This window comes from Amblyomma mixtum, chromosome 3 (assembly GCF_055824585.1).
Source record: "Amblyomma mixtum isolate Tamu chromosome 3, ASM5582458v1, whole genome shotgun sequence".
Classification (NCBI taxonomy): domain Eukaryota; kingdom Metazoa; phylum Arthropoda; class Arachnida; order Ixodida; family Ixodidae; genus Amblyomma; species Amblyomma mixtum.
Genome location: NC_143014.1, coordinates 135,694,162 through 135,716,441, shown reverse-complemented (window position 1 = coordinate 135,716,441; position 22,280 = coordinate 135,694,162). Strand labels below are relative to the sequence as shown.

The following is a 22,280-nucleotide window of genomic DNA, read 5'->3' as shown; positions in this document are numbered from 1 at the left end:
ATCAGCATAGGTTGTTCATAAGTGCTACACAATAAATTAATACTTTGACGAATGGCTGCAAGAGCATTTAAGACAAAAACAAAATACAAGACCTAAACTTGCTTAATTAATGCACTTAATGCAATGGTATTTCAGCTTATTAAATACGCATGGCATTCAAAGTGGAAGACTTTCTAACAAATTCTTTTTAATCCCGCATGAGGTCATATTATACAAAACCAAAAATACTTGCATACAGTAAGCTCCCCAACATTTTTGAATGCAAGGCCTTAACCGTTTGATTCGCGACATGGATGATCTTGCAGTGCTACCGTTATCACCTGTATTTCTAGATCAAAAATAAAGTAATAAGAAGGCCTAGCACTGGTGCAGAACCAATACATTTGTAATTTTACACAAACATAAGTGACACGTGAGAACAATGCTGAAAACAGCATGGAGCAAAATGTAAAGCTGCTACAGAATGTTTGGAGAACCATTTTTGACACGTCGAGATGAACTAAAGCAAGTCTGGTTCCTGAGTAGACTACAAAACCGCAGGAATGCATGTAGTGCACAGCACAATACGCCACTTGCAGGAAAAGGTCTGAAACGGGGTCTGGTACCCGGTTAGTTAAGTGCGTGCGAAGCACGAGCTACTAGTTTCCAGCCATACTATACAAGGCACAGGTTGAATAAACACATTAATTCACGCTAACGACATGTAACGAAACTTTCGATTACATCACTAGCCGCAAAATTTTGATCAGCACAGCATGAACAGCTAACGCTACAATATTCCGGCAGCACGAAGAGTAATTTAGTCAATGCACGCCAGACGTTATTAACGTCTAACTTGCGGCCACCAGGCCCACCTGCATTACACAGGCACTGCATAGGTGCGAAAACTGTTCCAGGTTTTAACAACCGCGTATATGTGCACCCGTTTTTGAGTTTCTGCAACAACTGTGGAGCACGACTCGATCACTCCTGGCGTGGCGTCACAGCACCGATCGACGTGAAAGCAAACCGATTCCCATCGAATAACCCGTGGACGAAGAAACGAATGTGCTACCGCGGCGCGTTGCCTAGCGGTGCCAGTTACACATTAAAATCGTTTTTACGCTAGCCACACAGCCGCGGAGAACAAAGCCACTGCCAGCGAAAGACGTCGTGCTTCGTTATCAAATCGGGTCAGATGATTTTTCTCCAAGAGCAGCCTGCACGGCACAGTGTCGGGGCGTGAACAATAGGCAGCACGAGAAAAAGGAGGGAAGGGGGTGCCGGAAGCGTCAACTAGCAGCTAGGATCCGTGATATCAATACTGTCATAAAAAGGGCCCCCTCAAGAATGCCAAGCATCTGCACCGGCAGCCGACGAGACATTGCTCAAGGCACTTTCCCAAGTTGTCGTGCAGCTTACGCTGGCGTTCTCATTTGTAAAACAATAAAAAAGAAAGAGAATTAGGCCGGCAAGACGATCGGGCGGCACTGCAAAGCGCCGATGCAATTTTTCTCTTCTGTGTTCTGAATCATAACGAGTTCGTATAACCGACGCGTGATCCTAACAACGGGTGCTCATTTCACCACCGATTGAAAGCAGAATACCTGAGGAGCGTCCAGATTTTCAACCTCAATCGTGTTGCGATCACCACCGATCATGCTCGGTGTTGCTCACAATCAGTATTTCGGGTCGCTCTGGACAGTCGAATGAACTTAATAAGCACGTGGAGTTTTTTTATAAAGCTGCAAACGCAAAGCCTGCGTCAAAAAACTCGCTCGGCAGGGTCAGTACCCTTGCGCTCCGGCGGACGACCCAAACAATATCGATCGCTCGCTGTGAAGACTAGCCCCGCCAAAACACACTGTCGAGACGGCGGTAAAACTAAACAAAGGCACTCACCTTTTTCCATTACGATTCGCGTCCGGCGGCTCCCTCGGCGAAGCAGTAACTCCTTGCTTCTGTCAGTCTGCATAGCAGCCAACTAGGCCTAACGCGAATGTCGGCTGGCTGACTCTCCGAAACCGAAAACTCCACATTCACGAGCTCACAGGACGCTTGATGAAACCGATCTAGCAAATGCATCGGTATGCCCCGTCTATTAGAGCCGCGCTTCATACAGAGCCCACGACGGCATCGTAGCACACTCCGGTAGTGATAAATTTGTGTAACGCCAAATTGCAACACACTACTACCACAGGATCACGGCGTTATGCACCCTCGCTCAAGGCAACACACCGTTCCAGCTTAGTCATACAGTTCATAGGTGTCGCGACGCGCTTTTGGCCAGCCACCTCTTTGGCCACTGTGCTGCTCTCGGCCGATGCAGCCGCCTCGGCTTTGCTTGCGGTTCTGAAGCTGCGCTGTGCGCCAACTGAGCGCAAGGTACGCGCGGTGGCGCGCGCGTAAGGTGGCGATCGTGGGGATCTCTTCCTCTCGGTCTCGGCCTTCTGGCGAAGAGCAAAATACGCGCTGCAAGGAGTAAAGCAAGAGCAAATCTCACACCTCAAGAACTTGAACCGCTGTTACAGTGAAGCAATCGATAACTTTTCGTAACTGCGGTCATAAACAGTGTCAGATGATCGAAATTTTGCTGAGCACAACTTTTAGCAAAAGTTAAAAAAAAAAATACTGAGCTAATTTGTGCTATACAAATATATATTTTATTTACTGTAAGTACAAGAATATTGTCAAACGCTGTCATATCGATTTGAAGAGAGGGCAGCCTTTGTTACGCCACTACAAAGGTTGTCAATCATAGTATACGTACTACTTGCAATCTATGCTGCAAGGAGTTTACATACAGACCACGTGGTATAGACCAAGCAGCCGAATTCCGGCTTTTATCAGAACTGAACAGGCTTTGTGGGGCCAGGCGCTACTTGAGCTCACGCTGGGCTGTGCTGGGCTGTAGCTGGGCTGTTTCCGTTCCGTTCGCAGCATTTGGTGGAGCCGGAGGGAAAGAGCTGAGTGCGGCTTTGAACTTCAGAGATGGAGGTGCTCACGCTGGTATCCAGCAACAAGTGTTTCAACGGATTTCAGAAAGTGTACAGCCACTTTAGCGAAACGCTGAAATGCTCGATGAAGTTTGCTATCTACCTACCGCCCAAGTCCGAAGTTACTGCAGTGCCTCTCCTTTATTGGCTTTCTGGTAAATATTTGGTCGCCTCTGCATTTGTAGCAGTCACTGCTAGCGTAGACTGCGCCTATGCTATTAGGACGTGTGCTAACCTTGTTTCGTTTCAATTGCAGGACTGACATGCACGGAACAGAATTTTATCCAGAAAGCTGGAGCGCAGAGGTGCGCCAGTGAGATGTCTGTCGCTATAGTTTGCCCCGACACAAGTCCTCGTAAGTTTTTATTACGATCTTGACTTGTGCGTAAAGTTACGACAGGAACTCGTTATGTAAGTTTTTCTCGTGTTGCCATTTATTCGGCCAACCCAGCTGTGGCGGTCACGACCAAATCAGTGGCCGTGATTATTACTACAATGTATTTGTGTTTGTGGAAAATTTGCTCAGGGCACTATAAAACACAGCATAGCAGAAGTGAAAAACAATTTTTTGGTTCCTTATGTTTCTTGTTCAACCATACTGTTCTTCATAGGTACACGTCATGTATGCGATGAATGGACATGTGCATGTTATACATCATTGCATGCCCCTGTTTGTATCGGGTGATTAAACATTTTCACAACTAGATTGTTGCATTATGTGATCTTTGTATCAGAATTGTGAACGGCAACAGCTTAAAAGCACGTTTTGCAGACATTATTGAAGTATTTGGTATTGACTAAATTTATACCTAACATGTTGCTGCAGACAAATAATAAAAAATTACATCCCCTTTTGGTGCATGTGCAACATTCCTTATGCTTCCCTTTGTTTCGATGACTGTTGTCTTCCTTAATATGTATTTAGAGATGTGGTATTTTGCTGGCACTGAATCTTGAAAGTAGTCTACCTCTCGGCAATCTTTTTCCTCAGTACTTTCAAAACTTATGCGCATATGTTGCTAGTGATTGAATGTTCAAGCACAGATCAGCTATTGGTGCTTATTCAGCTGAAACAGAGGCCTACAAATCTTTTGTCCAGAGGGTCATATTGTAGGCATGCCACAAAATTGAGGGCTACAAAGAAAGGATACGAATACTAAAACAAAAATATCTAACTGAAGATACTGAGGCAGTTGGAACTTTTCGATGTGCTTTCAAGCTAGTGTACAAAACTTGTTGTGAACTTGTTGTGAACTTGTGAACTTAATGAATTGGCTTCATCATTGGATCTGACCTATTTCATGCTGCAAAATGTTTACTAGTGGGAGCACTTTCGGCTGTAAAAGAGACTTAAGGACAAGCGAATAGCTTCTAGTTTAGATTTTCCAGATTCCTTAGTACCAAACTTCCTTCTGTGCATATGTCATCTATTTACTTGTAGCTTATAATTTAACTGTAGTTCCTTTGGTCAAAACTTGCTGAGAGCAGTTGAGAAAACTAGAAAGGCAACTACATTAGCTGGGGAAGCTGCATAAACATTGGCATTCACATGTGTTAGAGACTGTGCATTTATCATGCAAGAAAAACATGTAATAATTAAAACCACAGGCCCGATACTGGTTGCCATTTTGCTGTTTGCTTTGCGCAAGCAATATTGCATGCTCACAAGTATTGCCTAAAATTATGTAATAAAGGTATATTACTGTGGGCATTGATCCATCAAGCTGCCGTGGCGGCTCAGTGGTTATGGCGCTCTGCTGCTTACTTGAAAGACGCGGTTTCGATCTCGGCCGCGGCGTCGAATTTCGATGGAGGCGATCTGAGCCCTTCACTACGGCGTCCCTCATAGCCTGAGTCACTTTGGGACGTTAAACCCCTGTAAAAAAAGAAACAAAAAATGATCCAGCAAAGCAGCAAAGGTTCACTGTGGGAGCAATTACACAAATCACTTTCAAGTCCTAATTAATGCCTGTGTAGTTGTCTTTGACTGCAGCCTTTTTGCACTTTTTGCACTGCCAACTCCTTCACTGCATACCATCCACTTTCCACCACTTTCCACTAGTAATGTTATGTTTTTACCTCTATGGTGTAGTGCATATTTATCTCCAGTTCACACCAACTGACACACAACCAGGCATCAACCATGGGAATAAACAACTCTGCTACCGTGGTTATTGACAGGTGCATGAGCAAGCAAAGGTGGACACTTGGCCATAAATGCATTAGCATGGAGGAAATGGAACAGGTAATCAGTAGAAGGCCCAATGTTGCAAGCTCAGGGTGTTACAACTGGAGCAGCGCTTTCAGTTGTGAGGGAGGAAAGGCTAGGTGCCACCATGTCAGGTGTCAGCAGCAACCCATGGACTGATCTTCTGAGCACTGCAGGCCAAATACGATCATCTGGCTAGGAGTTTAGAAACAGGTTTGGTTGGTACATTCAGAGGCTCGTAGACAAAGGTTCTTTTTAACCCTACACCTTGAAGCCAAGTTTTGTTCAAAGGGCTATGAAAAGATGTGGTAAAGAGATTATACTGCATTCAGTATGCATTCATCATGGTAGGAAAGCCATGTTTTGTGTGTTCCTGTTGCTTAGAGATATAGTCCATCTTGTTAAGGTAATAACAGGCTACAAAACTTAAGATCCTCTTCTTGTGTCTTGTTGACAATAAGTGGCCGAAACTAATCATACAGTGTTTTTCCCTTTAGTAATATAGCATCAGCTTTTGTATGCAAGTATTTGAACTTTGGTGATAGAGCTTTCTTTTTGCCAGAAAACTAGCTGCAGGGGGTAATGTGTACTGACATCGCACAGTACACGGGCCTCTAGAATTTCGCCTCCATCAAAATTCGACCACTGCAGCCGGGATCGAACCCATGTCTTGCCAAGGAGAGGAATTGGCTGAAGCATTAGCATGGAGCTTCCGAGGGGTTTGTGGGGTTTTTTAACCATTTTGTGTTTGTGGCAGTGTCCTCATGTAATGCTGAGATTGCCTATTGCACTGTTGATTAGCAGTGTGTTTCAGTAAATTTCTGAATTTAAACAGCGACGTAAAAGTGGCCTCCTTTATTGATGTATGTGTTATATCCATTTGTGCAAGCTTATTGGATTTATTCCATGCTTCCATTGTGCTGTAAAAAAGTTGTATTTATTTAAATGCCTGCACTCATTCAAAGCTTGTTGTGCTTGCAGTTGAGTGCTTTTTCAAAGAGTAATTGTCCCCAGGTGGATGCAACATTGAGGGAGAAGATGACAGTTATGATCTTGGTACCGGTGCTGGCTTTTATGTGGATGCTACTCAAGGAAAATGGAAGGAGAACTACAAGATGTACTCGTATGTTACAAAAGAGGTGCTGCTCTTTTCATTTTTTTCTACACTTTTCTTTCTGACTTGGCTGTCATCATTTCTGTAATCCTTTACTTTTGACTAAGCCCGAGTTTTCTCATACTTTCGCAGTGCCAATGTTTTTGTTGAAATGATTGTCTAAGCAAGTGGAAACAAAAACAAGTTGAAAGCATGGCACAGGCTTTTGCACATCATAACAAAATATTCTTGTGGAGGAAGGTCTTTCCACAAGTGCCTGTGAAGTTTAAATGTAAGCTAACCAACAGTCTAAATAGGTTAGTGAATACCATTTCTTCTGAAAACTCCACTTTCAAGATTTAATCACTGGCCCCATGTTAAGTGCTTGTACTGAGTAGTGAAGTTTGAATGTGAAATAGTTTACCCAAAACATTTCAGTGGGCATAGCAGAAGTAGGCACAGCACTCTCAGCTTCTTGGTTCTGGTCATTAGACGTTAGTATTTAGCAGTGTGGCAGATTTAATGCTAACTGTCCCTTCTCCTTTGTTTGTTGAATTTTTTTCATGCTGTAAAAATTAGTTGCCAGCCATAGTCAAGAAAAACTTCCCTGTGGACACCACCAGGCAAGGCATATTTGGACACAGGTATGCTGCGCTTACAAGTTGCCATTTAGCTCGATTATGTCCTTGTTTCCTCTCCTTGGGAGGATTATGATTTTGTTGCTTGTACTTTCAACATACTTTGGTACTCATCTTTGCAAGTTACTTTCGTGCACTGGTCGTGTAAGGAGCTTTTGGTCGATCGCTAGCTGTGTGAAATTTTTCATCTTTGCTTTTTCAATTGTGCAAGGCTTTAAAAGTCTTTATGAAACTGTGCTCCATTTGTATGGCTTAAACGGACTCTAAAGGCGATTTCATGAGGAGTCTCTGCTTTATGAAAGGGAGTTTGGAGTCCTTCCGCATGTTCCCATATGTTTAATTTATGTGTTTAATGTGCATTTAGAGTATTTTTTCTCAAGAAAACTGCCTTTAATAAAGCTACTTATACATCCTGTGCTTTCAACATGACTTGAAGCACCGTCCATGACGTCAATGTAAAAATACTGTTATGCAAGGTATGAGTTTTGTTTATTGTGATCGAGGCCAGCTGGTCAAATTGCAGACGGTACCCGTGGCTGCCTCTGGTGCCCACGAGCGCCTTGTATGTTTTTAAAGGAGTATAGACACCTAACTTCTGGGTGCGTGTTTTCTTCTTTGTAATGATGCATAAGGCATTATTAGTGGTATTCTCCTACAATCACTAAATAATCTATTATCGAATTTCTTTCGTGCGGTTTTGGTTTCAACAGCCAAACAATGACTATGACGCCAAAGTGTGGTTATAGGTCACGTGAGGCAAGAAAAAACTGCAATATAATCACTGTTTCTACTTTCTACATTCGTTGTCATTACGGCTCTTGAGGAAGGCTGGCTTCAGCACTGTAGTGAATTAAAACGATCAAGCAGCGGTTATATCGGAGTTTTTTTCATGCTTTGCATGACATATAACCGCACTTTGACGTCACAGTCATCGTTTGGCTGTTGCAACCGAAACCAAAACAGTGTGACAGAAAAGTTCGATTATATAATATGTAGTAGTCGCAGGTGAATACCACTTACATGATGATTCATGCATAGTAATGTCTTCCGCATCATTGTAGAGAAGAAAACGTGCCACAAAAATTAGGTGTCTATACCCCTTTAAGTTTTAATCAAATTATTCAGTAAAAGGTTGCATCCTTTTGGCTGGGACCAAACTTCCTTCCGGCTTGTTACTTTGGTGGCATGTGATCGCCATTGTGTTCACCAATCATTGTTTCCAGCGTCAGTACAAATAAAATAACTGATGCAAAATTCTTATTTAAAGCAGTTATTAAATATTAAAAATAATCTAGCCATTATGAGATTGGGCACTTCGGACCCCAAGCGTTCCATTTCACCAATAAAGGTCAGGCTATTAGAGGCCACTTGGGATAGCCGCCGCGGTGGCTCAGTGGTTATGGTACTCGGCTGCTGACCCAAAAGATGCAAGTTCAATCCCGGCCGCGGCGGTTGAATTTCGATGGAGGCGAAATTCTAGAGGCTTGTGTACTGTGCGATGTCAATGCGCGTTAAAGAACCTCAGGTGGTCGAAATTTCTGGAGCCACTCACTGCGGCGTCCCTCATAGCCTGAGTCGCTTTGAGACGTTAAACCCTCATAAACCATCACTTGGGATGGTATGGTATACAGTTTTTAATGTGCCAAAGCTCGTGCATGGCTATGAGAAGCACTGTGTTGTATCAGCCAAGGAGGGTCCGACATGGGTTTATTTAGAGAACATGGGGCTGCTGCCTGTTGCCTTAAATTGCTGTGCGAGCACACAGAACACAGGAGCATGCGCATACACTTCATCGTCGTCGCCAAGCGCCAAAGGTGCCACATGGCGGGATATCCGTTTCAGGCGCAATTTTTTGTTTTGATTGAAATCAATTATTGTTTTACCTAAGTAGTATATCCAGGTCTCAAGAAAGGGAAATTGTTAGTTTTCAAGTGCGAAAGAGCAGCGGATAAGTTTTTACAACGATGTGCAGAATTTCTTACAAAGTGTAAGATTTGTTAGAAATAGCAACATGAAATGTTCTCATGTGTCAGGTAAGCACCCTAGGGATTGTGGAATAGCTTTGTGTTTCAAAGGCACACATTACACTCGAAATTGAGCAAAAACAATCCATTATTTCACTCGAGGCAAAATCTGTCTGCACAAAAATGATGGACAAAGCGCTACCTAGCTCACTGATATGTGAAATATTATTTACTGTGATTGCTACATGGCTCAAAAAATCAATTTATTTATGACTAGAGGGGTACTCAATTCGACTGAAACAATGAAATCGCTGCTAGGTGCACCACTCTCTCAGAAAAAACCGCGAGTTTGTTGTGTACACAGTTGTGTATAAAGCGCCTGGAAGGGATAAAACACACTTTACTGGAGGGCTCCAAATTAAAGTAGACTGCCTGGTGTTCTTTAATGTGCACAGACTTCGCATAGCACACAGGCGTTTTGCATTTTGTTGCCGTTGAAATGCCACCACCACAGCTGGGGTATGATCCTGCATCCTCGTACCTCAGCCACAGTAGTGGCATTTCATTCAGCACATTGCTATTAGTAACAGTTAATGCTCTGTGTAGTTAACATTGATACGTAATTATCCGAAAGCGATCTCTTCAGGCCGCCACGGTGGCTCAGTGGTTATGGTGCTCGGCTGCTGACCCGAAAGACGCGGGTTCGATCCTGGCCGTGGCGGTCGAATTTTGATGGAGGATGGAGGCGAAATTCTAGACGCCCGTGTACTGTGCGATAGCAGTGCACGTTAAAGAACCCCAGGTGGTCGAAATTTCCGGAGCCTTTCACTACGGCATCTCTCATAGCCTGAGTCGCTTTGGGATGTTAAACTCCATAAACCAAACCAAAAGCGATCCCTTCATTTATTGTGTGTGAGTGGTGGTAGTGGTGAAAAACTTATCTTTATAAAGGATGAGTGGGAGACAAGGTAAGTTGTGGACACGTTGGTGATGATGTTCCATATCTACAGTGCGATAAACGGGACAAGATGAGAAGAAACATATAAAGACAAACCGTTTATCGCGCTGTAGGTATGGAAGTGAATGGGAGACCGTTCCTCGTGGGTGGAGTCTTCAGTCTAGGACTCCGATAGCTTCTGCTATTGTGTAGGCTTGTGTGATCAGCCGTTGCTGATTGCACAGGCTAGAGCTGGACAGGGCAGCTTCCCATGAGGAGGTAGTGGGGTGGGGTATAGGTGGTTACTGGGGGTAGGTTTGGGCACTCCCACGTGGAGTGGTACCCACCGCGGTGGCTCAGCGGTTACGGCGCTCGGCTGCCAACCCGAAAGACGCGGGTTTGATCCTGGCTGTGGCGGCCGAATTTCAATGAGGGCGAAATTCTAGAGGCCTGTGTACTGTGCGGTGTCAGTGCACGTTAAAGAACCCCAGGTGGTCGAAATTTCCGGAGCCCTTCACTACGGTGTCCCTCATAGCCCGAGTTGCTTTGGGACGTTAAACCCCAATAAACCAAACCAAACCAAGTGGAGTGGTATAGAGTGGGTTAGGAATCAAACTGCACAACTTTGCGTTGAGAGCGAGATGTACTACTTCTCACCAATGCTTATGTATGTGTTGTCAGTAATTTAGCTTAAAATAACAATTATCCTTAAACAATTTTTGAGGGACAGAAGGGTCACTGTGAGAGATGGATAGAGCTGGGCTGATAGATTAGCAGCTAACTAATTGGTCAGGGAAAAGGAAGGCGTAGTTGGTCAGGCTTGTATTCAAGAAATTTAAATGTAAGAATGTTATGTGCTTTGTAAGAATGAAGAAATATAATGAAGTAGGTGTGTTGATTTGGCAGAAGCAGTAAGTGAATAGTGGAAAAAAGCAACTTTACAGCAGACAGGCCCTTGTGAAGTGGCAGATTCAAGTTTAGTTAGAAATGGTCCATTTCAGCAGCAGCTTTATTTGTTGTGCTGAAAGCATAGGGCCACATCATTCGAATAATATTTGCAGTCAGTTCCAAAATTTTGGCACTAAGCCATGTTAGCGCTTCAATTATACCAGACTAGATACAAGATCTTAGTTGAATAGGTTGTGACTGGCTTTCTGGCAGCTACTGTCATGACCCAAACCAGAACAGTTTAAAAGCTGTGTAGTCCTCGAGAACTTGCTGCTAAATGCTGAGAATACCGTTATACTTATGCTCTTTTTCTAATTGGGGTATGCTTGATGGGCATTAATTTTGTAATGTGCATTTTGACACTTAAGCACTAGGTCTCTTGCGTTTTCACTCTATTTAATATCTGCACTTTGCACCATGCATTCTGATACGAGTACCAGTAGTTTTGTTCTTGACGACAAACATTTTCTGTGGAAAGGAGGCCCTGTTATGAAACTGGAGTGTAGTAAGTAAAAGTGCAGCCTGTATCTTTGTAATGCTAACCTAAATCTTTATAATGTTCTACAACTTTCCTTGTGAGCACATTCACTGGGAAGAGTAATTGATATTACAGTCAGCTGGGGTGATGTTCTAGCAACACTACATTGATTTTGCTAATTTGCTTTTGCAGTATGGGTGGTCATGGAGCTCTTATCTGTGCACTGAAGAACCCTGGCATGTACAAGAGTGTGTCTGCATTTGCACCTATATGCAACCCTATTGACTGCCCTTGGGGCAAGAAGGCATTTTCTAACTACCTGGGCGAGGACCACAAAACGTGGGAGGAATATGATGCCACTTGCCTTGTGCAGAAGTACAAAGGACCTCCTCTGTGGTTCCTCATTGACCAGGTAGGATATCATTTTTGCCACTGATGGCTTATTGAGGAAACGTTTATATAATGGCCCTAACAAGGAGCTTGCTTTCCGAAGAAACTGCAGATGTGCTCAGTTTTGGCTTCTTAGAGTTCTTTGCACCACTGCTGTCAAAAGTTCAAGGGCTGGCCACAGTACTGAGTTGCTGTGCACAATTTTTTCAAGCATAGTCAAGGTATAGGTAGTGCACTTGCCTGTTAGTGAGGTGGGGTAATTGGTTTTCAGAATTCTAATTAGCACGAGCACATGGACCATATTGTACAAGGTCGTCAAGAGCCATCAGTGAAGTGCATCATGTTGCAGCTTAAGCGGCAAACATGCTTTGAGGTTTGCCAACAACTTGGCAAATCAGCCTGCAGGATATTGCAGTTGATGCAGCAAGTGTGTAGTAGCAGTTTTATGACTCGTTCTTGCGTGTTGGCGGCAGCATTTTGCAGGAAATGGTATGCATGAGGTTGCACTTTGCTGTTGACACTTCACCACTGTATGTGAAAAGGGCCTGTTGTGGCTCTGAACCGTAGACTGATCGTCCCACAGAAACAAGAACAAGGACTTTGAAGGGAGGCTGTTAGTTGTGTTAGTTGTTTGTTGATATTTATTTCATGGAGTTGTAAATGGTTTTTAAGTATGGGCCTCAGAAGACAGTTGCTCTAAACAAAGGAAGTGTTGCCCAGGCCTTTATGCCTTTTCATGCTCTAATCAAGAAATGCTGTGGAGTGCAGCCATTAGATCTTACGTTAATTTAGGATGAAAATTTTGGTGAGTTGGTGAATGTTTTTTTTTTTCAGTCAACAGTTCTCCCATGCTTCTTCTCATTAAACCACCCCTCTGGGCAGTTGGAGCAGACTCCATGCCTCTAGGCTTTGTCATTGGGTTCTCAGCAAAGGCATGCAGCTGTTGCCAGGGCATCAGCTGACGCCAAGGTAGCAGGCTTTCTGGAACCCCCCACATTCTTCCTAGGCTGGGAGGGTGTCGGCAGACAACTTGCCAACGCTACTTTGCTCTCCTCCGTCCCCTGTCATGGTTGCTTTCCTTCCAGTATTTGCATCCTTGGTGGGTTATCTGCAGAGTGAAGGCATGCATGTCCCAGTCAGCCACCGCATCAAAGCCACAAGGGAGGGTGGTCAGGGTCACAATATGGTGACAGGTTTTATCATCTGTGGAGATCGACCCCTTTCATCTTCACTGCGATCTCATTGGTTCATGCAACTTGCCTAAGGTAATTGTTGTAGCACAAGCGTCAACTTGAGGCTGCCAAACCTGTTTAAAATGCGAGATGACAAGCAATCCTATGCTAATATCTCGCCTGCAAACCAGTTACCTTGCTGTCAAGCAAATGAGTGTCACTGTGTATACCTTTCATAAATTTGGAAATATTGTGCATAGCTTAGCAGTTCTGCACTGCAGCTAACCTTTGAACTAGCCTTTGAACTACCCCTTATGCTAGCCCTTGAAAAAATTCACAAAGTCAGTTCCTGTTGGCAGCATAATCTGCAAGTGGCAAAAAACTGATCCTTTGGACTATTTAAAATACAAACTGTTATAGTGGTTCAGTGTGTTCTCTACCAGAAGCATGCGTGATAGTAGAGGACGGAATATGTTTGTTCTTTTCAACTGCAGCTTCTTTTTTTTTTTTTTTTCATTTGCAAACTTGACTCGTTTTGAAAAAGTGTCTGAATACGTCATGTTTTAGTCTGCAGCTAAAAGGAGCATAGGCTGACAGTACTTCTGGTTATTGACACATCTTTGTCTTTACTGGTGGCAGGCAGTTGTTGGAACTTCAATAGGAGCAGAAGAGTTTCAGTCTCCTCGCTATCCTCTCTCTGTCCCTTTATTTCCACCGGCTGTAGGCCGGGTGCTTAAGATATTACATAGCAGTTGCCATAACTGGCAACATTTTTTCCTTCCTTTTTGTATTTTTGTAGTATAATTAGCTAAACGCATGGTCTTGCATGGGTGAGAAAGGTGTACTAACTTGAGGAGGTCATGAGAAGAAATGCATGGTAGCATTTGGACACTTAAGCTCAGTCACACTTAGTGTAGCGGGAAGGAGGAAGCTATGAGGAGAGGAAAGGCATTGTAACTGCCGTGGAAACCTTCTGCCTCTCTTTGCTTGGGCACTTTTAGTGTTGTAAGGAAAAGCGGGTTATGAGAAGTTGAAAGGCACATGCATTCCTGTAGTAGTCTCATCCAGCAGTGCAGAATGTACTAACTCACGGTTATATCCAGCACATACATGCAAATTAAACACTCTTTGGTGACCACAATGTCAGGCACATGTTACCAATACTTGCATTCTTAAGGCAAGAAATCCCTTCATATGTTCAATATTTGGCCTATTTTTTTTATTTTATCATCAAAAATTTAGTTAAAGGTACTATATGAGTCACACTTCTCAATAGTTTTAAATTTAGGTAGAAACGGTAACTTCAGTTCTTTTTTACTTTCAAGAATTGAGGCACACGAGTGCTCAATTATAATCCTGAAAAATGTAGCAATATTTTTGTGAAGTTGGTGAAACTCGTGTTCGCTGCATACTGTAGTGCTGTGGCATTATCTTGCTCTGCATCTGTTGGTAATTGACTGATTTATGAACATGAACCACTGAGTACATCTGTGAGTGAAATTTCTGACAGCTGAACTGTTTTCATGCACATAGGTCACAGTATGTGCTTGTAGTTTGATATTGAATGTGGGAGTACTCAGTCCTTCAGAAACTGGCTGTGGTTAATGAAGGATGCCAGCATTGTGTAAATGTACCCTTCCCTCTTCTCCTTCCATAGGGCAAGGAGGATAATTTCCTAAAGGATCAGCAACTCCTTCCAGAACATTTTCTGGAGGCAGCACAGAAGAGTGGTGCGGGCATCACACTACGAATGCAAGAGGTATATAAAGCACATGCATGCAAGTTGTGGTAGTCTACGTTAATGCTGTCCCACATGCATTCGTTGAGAGAAAAAATGTTGCGGTACAAATTTTAGTGTGTGCTTTCACATGCCTTGGATATGTTACAGTTTCAGTCTGCACTCAGTGTAACTTGCTGCTTGCCGAGGTGCCAGACTTCTGCTCCTGGCTTTCTGTGAAAATTTTGTTATGCTGTTTATTCTGGGCCTGTTTTCTTAGTATCCAACTTCATTTGGCAAAAGAGGTGGCCATTGTGCCGTGGCACATACTTAGCAAAAAAGGCAAACGGTCACTGTGGCCAGGCATGAGGAATGTTCATTCTGGCTGTGCAAAATGTGTCTCAGTGACTGTCATGTGATGCACCACTGCACAGTTTTCCACCACTTGGCACAAGGGTAGTCACGTTAGCTTTGCGACATACTCAACCAAAGTCTGGCATAGGGCGTCTGCAGTTAGCTTGTCATTTGCAGTTGCAGAGTAGCAGAAATCACATTGCATCTTGGTGAAAATCGCTACATGTGAAAGATCCTTTAAGCCATTGCAGCTTATCTCTCTTCTCTTTTTGTTTTTTTTTAGGAAACAGTATTACAAGTAACACATTCTTCTTATGACACAACAACAGAACCTAGAGCTACAGATAATGATTATGATTTAGTTGAATATAAAATAAAAATAAGCATGTGAAAATGGCACAAATAAGCCATTTTAGCACTCTAGTGTTGTGATTTGGAAGATTTTCCTAAACCACAGTTAAGAGTGCAGGAGGGGGTCTGCTAGACGGAAGAGTACTTTTGCAAACTCCTCTTTGCTTACCCTAATAACTCTGTCTGAAACTTAAAATTTATTTTTAGGTGCAAAACTAAGCTTCTTGTGTCCAAACGGTGCATTCTAGCAGTCCGCAAGTGTATACATGTGGCCATTAATCCAGAATGGAGAAAAACGGTTGCATGCCTTTCTTTACATTACATGTCTACTTGGACCCTTGCATAGCTGGGGCTGGTAGAGTAAAGCTCTGATATTCACTTCTAGCAAACATCAGTGTATGTTGCATGTGGATGCCATGCAACATGCAAGTTCATTGCAGACTAGTGCTGATTGTACTAACTGCCAAGCGACTTGAGCTGTCATAATTGTGCCCATTTCTCCAGTGCAAGCATGTATTGTGTAAATGCAGTGGAATCTCATTGATACATTCCTAGTTGATTAGTTCAAAATCATGAGGAGTAAAATGTCTCCTAGAGTTACACTGTTTTTCTTCTTTTTAATATATTCCTGGGCAATACAGTGATCATATTTTTGTCAAATTCTGGCCATATGGTATGTTTAGTAACCAACAGGAGATGCTCTAACATACGAGGAGGCTGAGCTGGGGAGCAGGCGACGCAAACAGAAATGCAATGGTGTCAGCTGCCAAGGCGGCTTTTTCACAGTGCACAAGTGCTCTGGGGCAAAGAATCTCAAACGGCAGCAATCAGCTGACTTGGCCTGAAAACAAATGCAAAGTCAGATGCCGGAATGGCTTCTCTACTGTGCATAATTGCAGTGGGGCAAAGCATTAAGCGGCGACATTAGATTGACCCTCTACTGGCCAGTGTCGCAAATTCGTGACATACCATTTGCATGCTGTGTACTCATTACTAACATAGCTCGCATACAAAGTTCGATGTTAAAGGTGCACTGAAGAGGATTCTGAACTTGTCTTTTGCCGCGGGAACTCGATCTACACGTTCCTAGCATTCTTAGAAACTGCGACTTATTGCCCTCTGTGGCCGATTTCCCCAATTAAATCGAATTAACGTCCGGCTCCCGCCTTTATTTTTTTAATTCTCCGCGTACGGTGGGCGGAGTCGACCAACGCGTGAAGTGCCTTTCAGCCAGCTCCGTGGAGGTCTTGCTTTCTCTTTATTTTGTTTTTTAGGTTTCCATGAATAAATAGTTTCATTAGCAGATAATATAGCCGCAAAATAAGCCGGCAGAAATAAAAATACGCGCGGACTGTTTGCTACTACGGACTACTACGTATTACTCCGCCGATGGCAGAGCGGCAAGCCGCCACGGGACTGGGTGAAAGGCGCTCCACGCGTTGGTCGACTCCGCCCACCATACATGGGAGAATTAAAAAAAAAAGGGTGGGAGCAGGACGTTTATTCGATTTAATTACGGAAATCGGCCACACAGGGCGATAAATCAAAGTTTCTAAGAAAGCTCAGAACGTGTAGATCGAGTTCCCGCGGCAAAAAGACAAGTTCAGATTCCTCTTCAGTGCACCTTTAACATGTTCTCTGTAGCCAGCATTTTCCAGTCAAAATGTTTGACTTAACTGTAAGGAAGCTGTGTGAAGAAAAATTGGGCGCGAAGACCTAAAAAACTCGGATTGTCATGAAAATTTTGTGCACCGTGAAAAATCAGAGAAAACGACAGGCTGAAATTAACACAATGGTCTGCTATGAATTGCAACAATACAGTGAGTGCCTAGCATGTAATCCGTGCACATTAGCATGACATCATTTCGCTTTGGATACATATCATAAGGCGTGAGATTCTGCGTACCTTCTGCATATACTGGCTAGTTCTATACTGGTTGCCACAGTCCTCACTAATTTGGTTTAGTGGAGGTCAAGAAACATAGTTACATTCAAAAGGATTTTTCACATAAATACCCGGAACCAGCAGTGTACAGAATTTGTGCCCTTTTGGCTTTCTAATGTGAGGCACCACACTGCCCTACTGTGGCACCAACGTCGTTGTTCTGGAAAGCTTACTCTTTGGGCCACACCGATCTCTGCAGCCATGCATAAACTGAAACAAACATACAGGCTAGTCGCTCTGTGGTTTGAGCCTTGTTGACAAGGTCACAAAAAGCTGCTATTTTTTTGTGAAAATCATCTTGTGCTTGTCTCATGGCAGTGCTTCTGTCAGAAGGCACATCTGTGTGAACAAATGGTGCCTTATTGAAAGCCTGAAAGTAGTATCTCTGGCAGCTTGAAGAGTGGTTTATGATGCCCTTATAGGCACACAGAGTGTCATTTGTAAAATTTCTTAGTTTCTCAAACTGAAGCTTTTGTGAAAGCACGAAACACCATATGACATGACCACTACTCTGATGACCCATTAAAGCAGCATGAAAATTTGTAAGCGTGGTTTCTCAAGAGCTCAGTTGGGTGCTGTTGGTATGCTGAAGAAAGTGAAATCACTGCGCTGACTGAAATGAAACAGCATTTATGGTCCCATTATTGCCAGGGCTTTGCACAGCAGAGAAACCAATAAGCGATTGCTAAACAGACTGTGTCCCATCAAGAACACTGTGTTCAGGGGGCAATTCCTTAGCTGGAGCTGTACCTTAATTAAGCTATTGTGAGGAATCGTAGAATGGGTTGTCTTGCTGAAGGTCTTGTTTGCTCTGTAGCCCAATCTGTCTTTATCTTATGCTCTGCACCAATGTGCCACAACATGCCTCTCCAACAGCAAGTTTGACCTTACTCCTCCAGTGAGCAGTCATCTATCCACATGAGCCACTAGCAGGAAATAACCTTTTCTTTGCCTGAACTGCAACAAGAAGAGCATCTCTACTTGCAGAACATGTTTGGCAGCTCATTGGGTTTCATGACAACGTTCAGGAAGTCCCTTGTAGTGCAAACACTAAGCCATATTGTCTTTTGACTTCTTCCTTTTGTATCCGTGCTGCATTATACCCCTCCCCCTCATTATGCGATGTCTAATAGTTGTTAAGGATATGGTAAATGATGTGAGGGAGTAAAAAAGCAGTGTGCAATAAGTCGGCTTCTTTTCATTTCTGTGTTTCATGAACACATTTTTCGTTTCATTTTAAACTGTGTATATTTGATTCTCTTCGCTGCCAATTTTTATTACTCTTATCTGCTTAAAAGTGGTAAATACGATTCAGTAGACACCCTCTAAGATGAACTTGAAGGGACTATGAAAATTTATTCGTGTTACGAGAAGGTCATCTTAACAGAAGTGCCCCCCAAATAAATATGTGAGCATTCTAGGTGTGTAGAAATATGTTACATGAAAACATTGAATAAAATGGCCTTTCAGCAAGCGGACGATCAGTTACCTACAAATAGAGCATTTATTGCACTATGGACCTTTTGCAAAACTCTGGAAGTCAGCTTCTCTGCATAGCGCTAAACCCTTCACTTTGTGGCCAAAACCAGTTTTGGGGGCAGAAATAGGGCGCAGCACTCGAGACATCTGTAGTCGAGCCCACTTAAAACGGCCGCCGTTATAATGGAACACTCACTTATTACAAACAAGGGTGGTGCTACCATCAAATTGTGTAGGGCAGTGGCACTGTGTTTCAAATACAGTGAACAGCTGTGGCCACACAACTCTGTTACAGCAAACGAGGAGGCACTGTAAACTCTGCCCCGCATTCCAAAACCTTCGTTTCTAGCAGTAGCGGAGAGCGACGAGCATCTCCAAGCCTCCGTGACACCCCCTCCTTCCCTCCTCCCCTTTTCTGCAAAACGAAGTGCCTGCCAAAAAGAAGCAAAAAAAAAAAAACAGGATGTATGGAGTGTCTTGAAACATTATTCCTGATGTGGCCGTCAAAAACACATGCCTTGAAAGGCAGCGCCTAGCGCTGGTGGAGAGTGCAGTAAGGTTTGCGTTACCATCCTTCTGTGCAATATGGATGGCAGTGACTGGAGGCTGCCATTTTTCATCGTGAAGACTAGCAGGCTGCTTTGGAAGACACATTCTTGTATATGCTGCAGGCATGACACAAAGGCTTGGACGATGCGCAATCTTGCTTTTTATATAATACGAGTACGAGTATGTGACTTCCCATAAGTTTAGAGGGGGTATGGGGAAGCCAGGGGACTTGTTCTTTAAGTGGTTTGTTGAGAATCTGATCATAACATGAGGAAAAAAAAATAGAAAGGTCCTGCTCATGCTCGACAACTGTGTGGCACACCAGGTGCTACCTTCCGTGGCTGCGGTGACTATGCTCTTCTGCCACCGAACGTGACGAGGCACTTGACGTCGGCATAATTAACGTGCTAAAGGTGTCCTATCACCAGCGTGTCACCAGCGTATGCTGATAGCAATTGACTGACCAGGTGCCGACGTCCCATTTCGGATCATTCTCTCCCCCACAGTGGAATAAGGTCACCTGGGTAAAATAGACTGCGGAGTGCATCAAGAATTGCTTCGAAAGAGCTTGGAAAGCACTGTAATAGGGCCCAATTTGAATAAGCAGAGGCACTCAATGGACCTGCACTGTCCAACTTTGTATTTTTGGCTATAATGTTGGAAGTCCACTTGCTACGAACCTCGGATACAACGAGCACAATCAGTGTGACCGGCAGGTTCGTTATAAGGAGGTTCGACTGTATTGTCAGATTAATGCTGCACCCCTCCCTTTCGTGCATGCTTCTGCCCTTTGTTGCTGTCACACTAAGGGGATTAAGCTCCCAAGCCATTGCTTTGACCCTCCCCGCTGCAGTCACAAAAGAAGGCCGATAGGTAGCTGTGTCAAAGTACTGCTGGTCAGTCAGTGTGTGCACAGCATAAAGCATGGTATAGAAGTCTTGAGCTCTGCACCGACCGTCTCCTCCAAGGACTGTTCACATCGCTATGGTAAAGGGGTTTTTGCTGTGCAGGAAAGCAGACTTGCGGGGTTTTGCAAAGGGTCTATGGTGCATGAATTGAGCTGAAGAATGAAGGTCGTAAACCAAGCTTGCATTATCGTACTTGGAAACAGCATTAGTCAAGTTTCATTATTCCACTGCCTCTCTATCTCTTTCCCTCTTCCGTAGACGGGTAGGTGCACCACGCACCTTTCTGTTCACCGGAGGTAATTCACACGCAATGCCATTACTGGCCATCTCTACGCTGCGATAACCCTTGTTGCGACACTGTGTCAGTTGAAATTTAAGCCGCAAGTCAAAGAGTATGTGCACTCTGCACCTATGTGGCTTTTAGGATAGCCACTTTTATTAATGAGCTGGAAAAAAGGAAGGAACATTAGTTTCTTAGGTATAAGTTGGACTTCCTGCTGAAGAAAATAAGATCACTTAGACAGGGAGAGCAAATCTGTTTTCATTGTAGTGTTCACAGTTCGAGTAAATAGTTTTTTTTCTGTGAATGGGTTATGTTGACTATTCATTATCATCGGCCATTACACTTTTCTGCCTCTTCAGATGTCAGGCAATTTCAACTTAGTCTGGTTAAACATGGAAGAGCCTGGGAACTTCAAAAGCATAGCTTGCTATACACCTTGTGCAACTTCAGTGAATTGAGCTTTTTGTCGCTTTCGTGTTCCCAACACTTCTGTGGGTACCCACACATTGGAACAGTATGCCTTGTTTTATCATTGTTGTAGTGAGTTTGCATGTTGCCTTAATTAATATAATGGCTGTGTAGTCATGTCCATGTCTCTGCTTTAAGGCTGTAGTAAATGGTGAATGCTGCCTGTGAACAGAACACAATCTTTCCCCTTTTTTATTCAGTTACAGTAAGAAACTAGTGCTGTTCAATACTCCTCAAAGAATCCTGTAAGTGCAGATGTTCACCAGCCAGCCACAGATTGATGTCGTGATACACACTCAGCAACAAATGTCGTGCGCACACTTGAGGAATTCCATATAGCAGTAATCATGTTTGGCTTTGGCCTGGTAGTACCACTGATCTTAGTAGAAAAATGCCTTTGCCATTATGCTTCTGCCTGCAGTTTGCAATTTGAATGATGCTTTGTCACTGTTGGGGAAACTCTGGAGACAGTTCCTGAAATCGAACTCGAGTATCAACGAAACTTCTCAGCCTAGTTTGCAGTAATTAGCAAACGTTTCTCTGCTACCTTCGTATTGCTGTGTGCAGCTGGGAAGTCACTCATTTTGTAAATACTAAATGGTTGCCTTTTTTTTGTGTGCAAACCTAAATATGCAGTACTACTTTCCATTTTAAGCACATATACTCTGCTCTTTGATGGGTGTGTATATGTTGTGCTTGTTTATCGTAAGTTTTGTGCGCAATTTGCTCAAAGTAAAGTTTGCGTGGAGTTGCATGTATCGAGCTTTGGTAGAAACGCCATACTCATCATGCAAATTTTTTTGGCAACAGTATGTTGTGAAGCTGAAAACTAATTACCTTTCGAGCACATCAGTTGTGCATTGCAAAACTGCTAATCAGTAGTTTGCACTTCATTTTCTGCATTCACTGCCAAAAAGTTCCACATGCACAATGTTTGTGGTGCCTCTATCAGTTGTACTAGTAAAACTGTTGCTTTATTTCAGTAGAAATAATGAAGAGCCTACTTGTAGTGGTCCCCTTTTCCAGATACAATTTCCATGGTGCTGATTAACTTACTGTGCTTTTGGTCCTTTTTCTTGCAGGGTTATGACCACAGCTACTTCTTCATTGCTTCATTTATTGAAGAGCACATCAGGCACCATGCCACAGCCTTATGAAGAGACTGCCAGGTGTCCTTTCTTTAGCTGTACTGCATGCCATAAAAAGCTTCAGTTTTCATTTTTAGATGTGTATTCCTTCTCGTTACTCAGTGGGTGCAAACAGGTAGTCCAACAGTCTTTCCAAACTAAAGGGCATTTTAGCTGTAAAGCTGAAACTTCTGCCCATCTATATGCACACGGGAAATATTCAAAGACATTGTTTTGGTCTTGCGGTTTTCTTAATAAAATGTGGAATGGCCACTATCTTAAGACTAATTTGTTT

At 43.4% G+C, this 22,280-nt stretch overlaps 2 protein-coding genes across 2 annotated transcripts in view; one reads left to right on the top strand and one right to left on the bottom strand.

The window, feature by feature from the left end:
- Hr39 (Nuclear hormone receptor FTZ-F1 beta) overlaps positions 1–2,490 on the bottom strand; it is a 55,117-nt gene extending 52,627 nt beyond the window's left edge. Inside the window, exon 1 of the mRNA XM_089581270.1 lies at positions 1,882–2,490. The gene's annotated coding sequence lies outside the window, so the exon portion shown is untranslated. The remainder of the gene's footprint in view (positions 1–1,881) is intronic.
- On the top strand, positions 2,390–22,261 carry LOC149352037 (S-formylglutathione hydrolase). The gene is made up of 7 exons (XM_089581273.1): positions 2,390–3,130; positions 3,232–3,330; positions 6,199–6,323; positions 6,857–6,921; positions 11,435–11,654; positions 14,462–14,563; positions 21,941–22,261. The coding sequence occupies exons 1-7, from the start codon at positions 2,971–2,973 to the stop codon at positions 22,013–22,015; spliced, it is 846 nt and encodes a 281-aa protein (XP_089437399.1). The 5' UTR covers positions 2,390–2,970; the 3' UTR covers positions 22,016–22,261.
- The last annotated feature ends 19 nt before the right edge of the window (positions 22,262–22,280 follow it).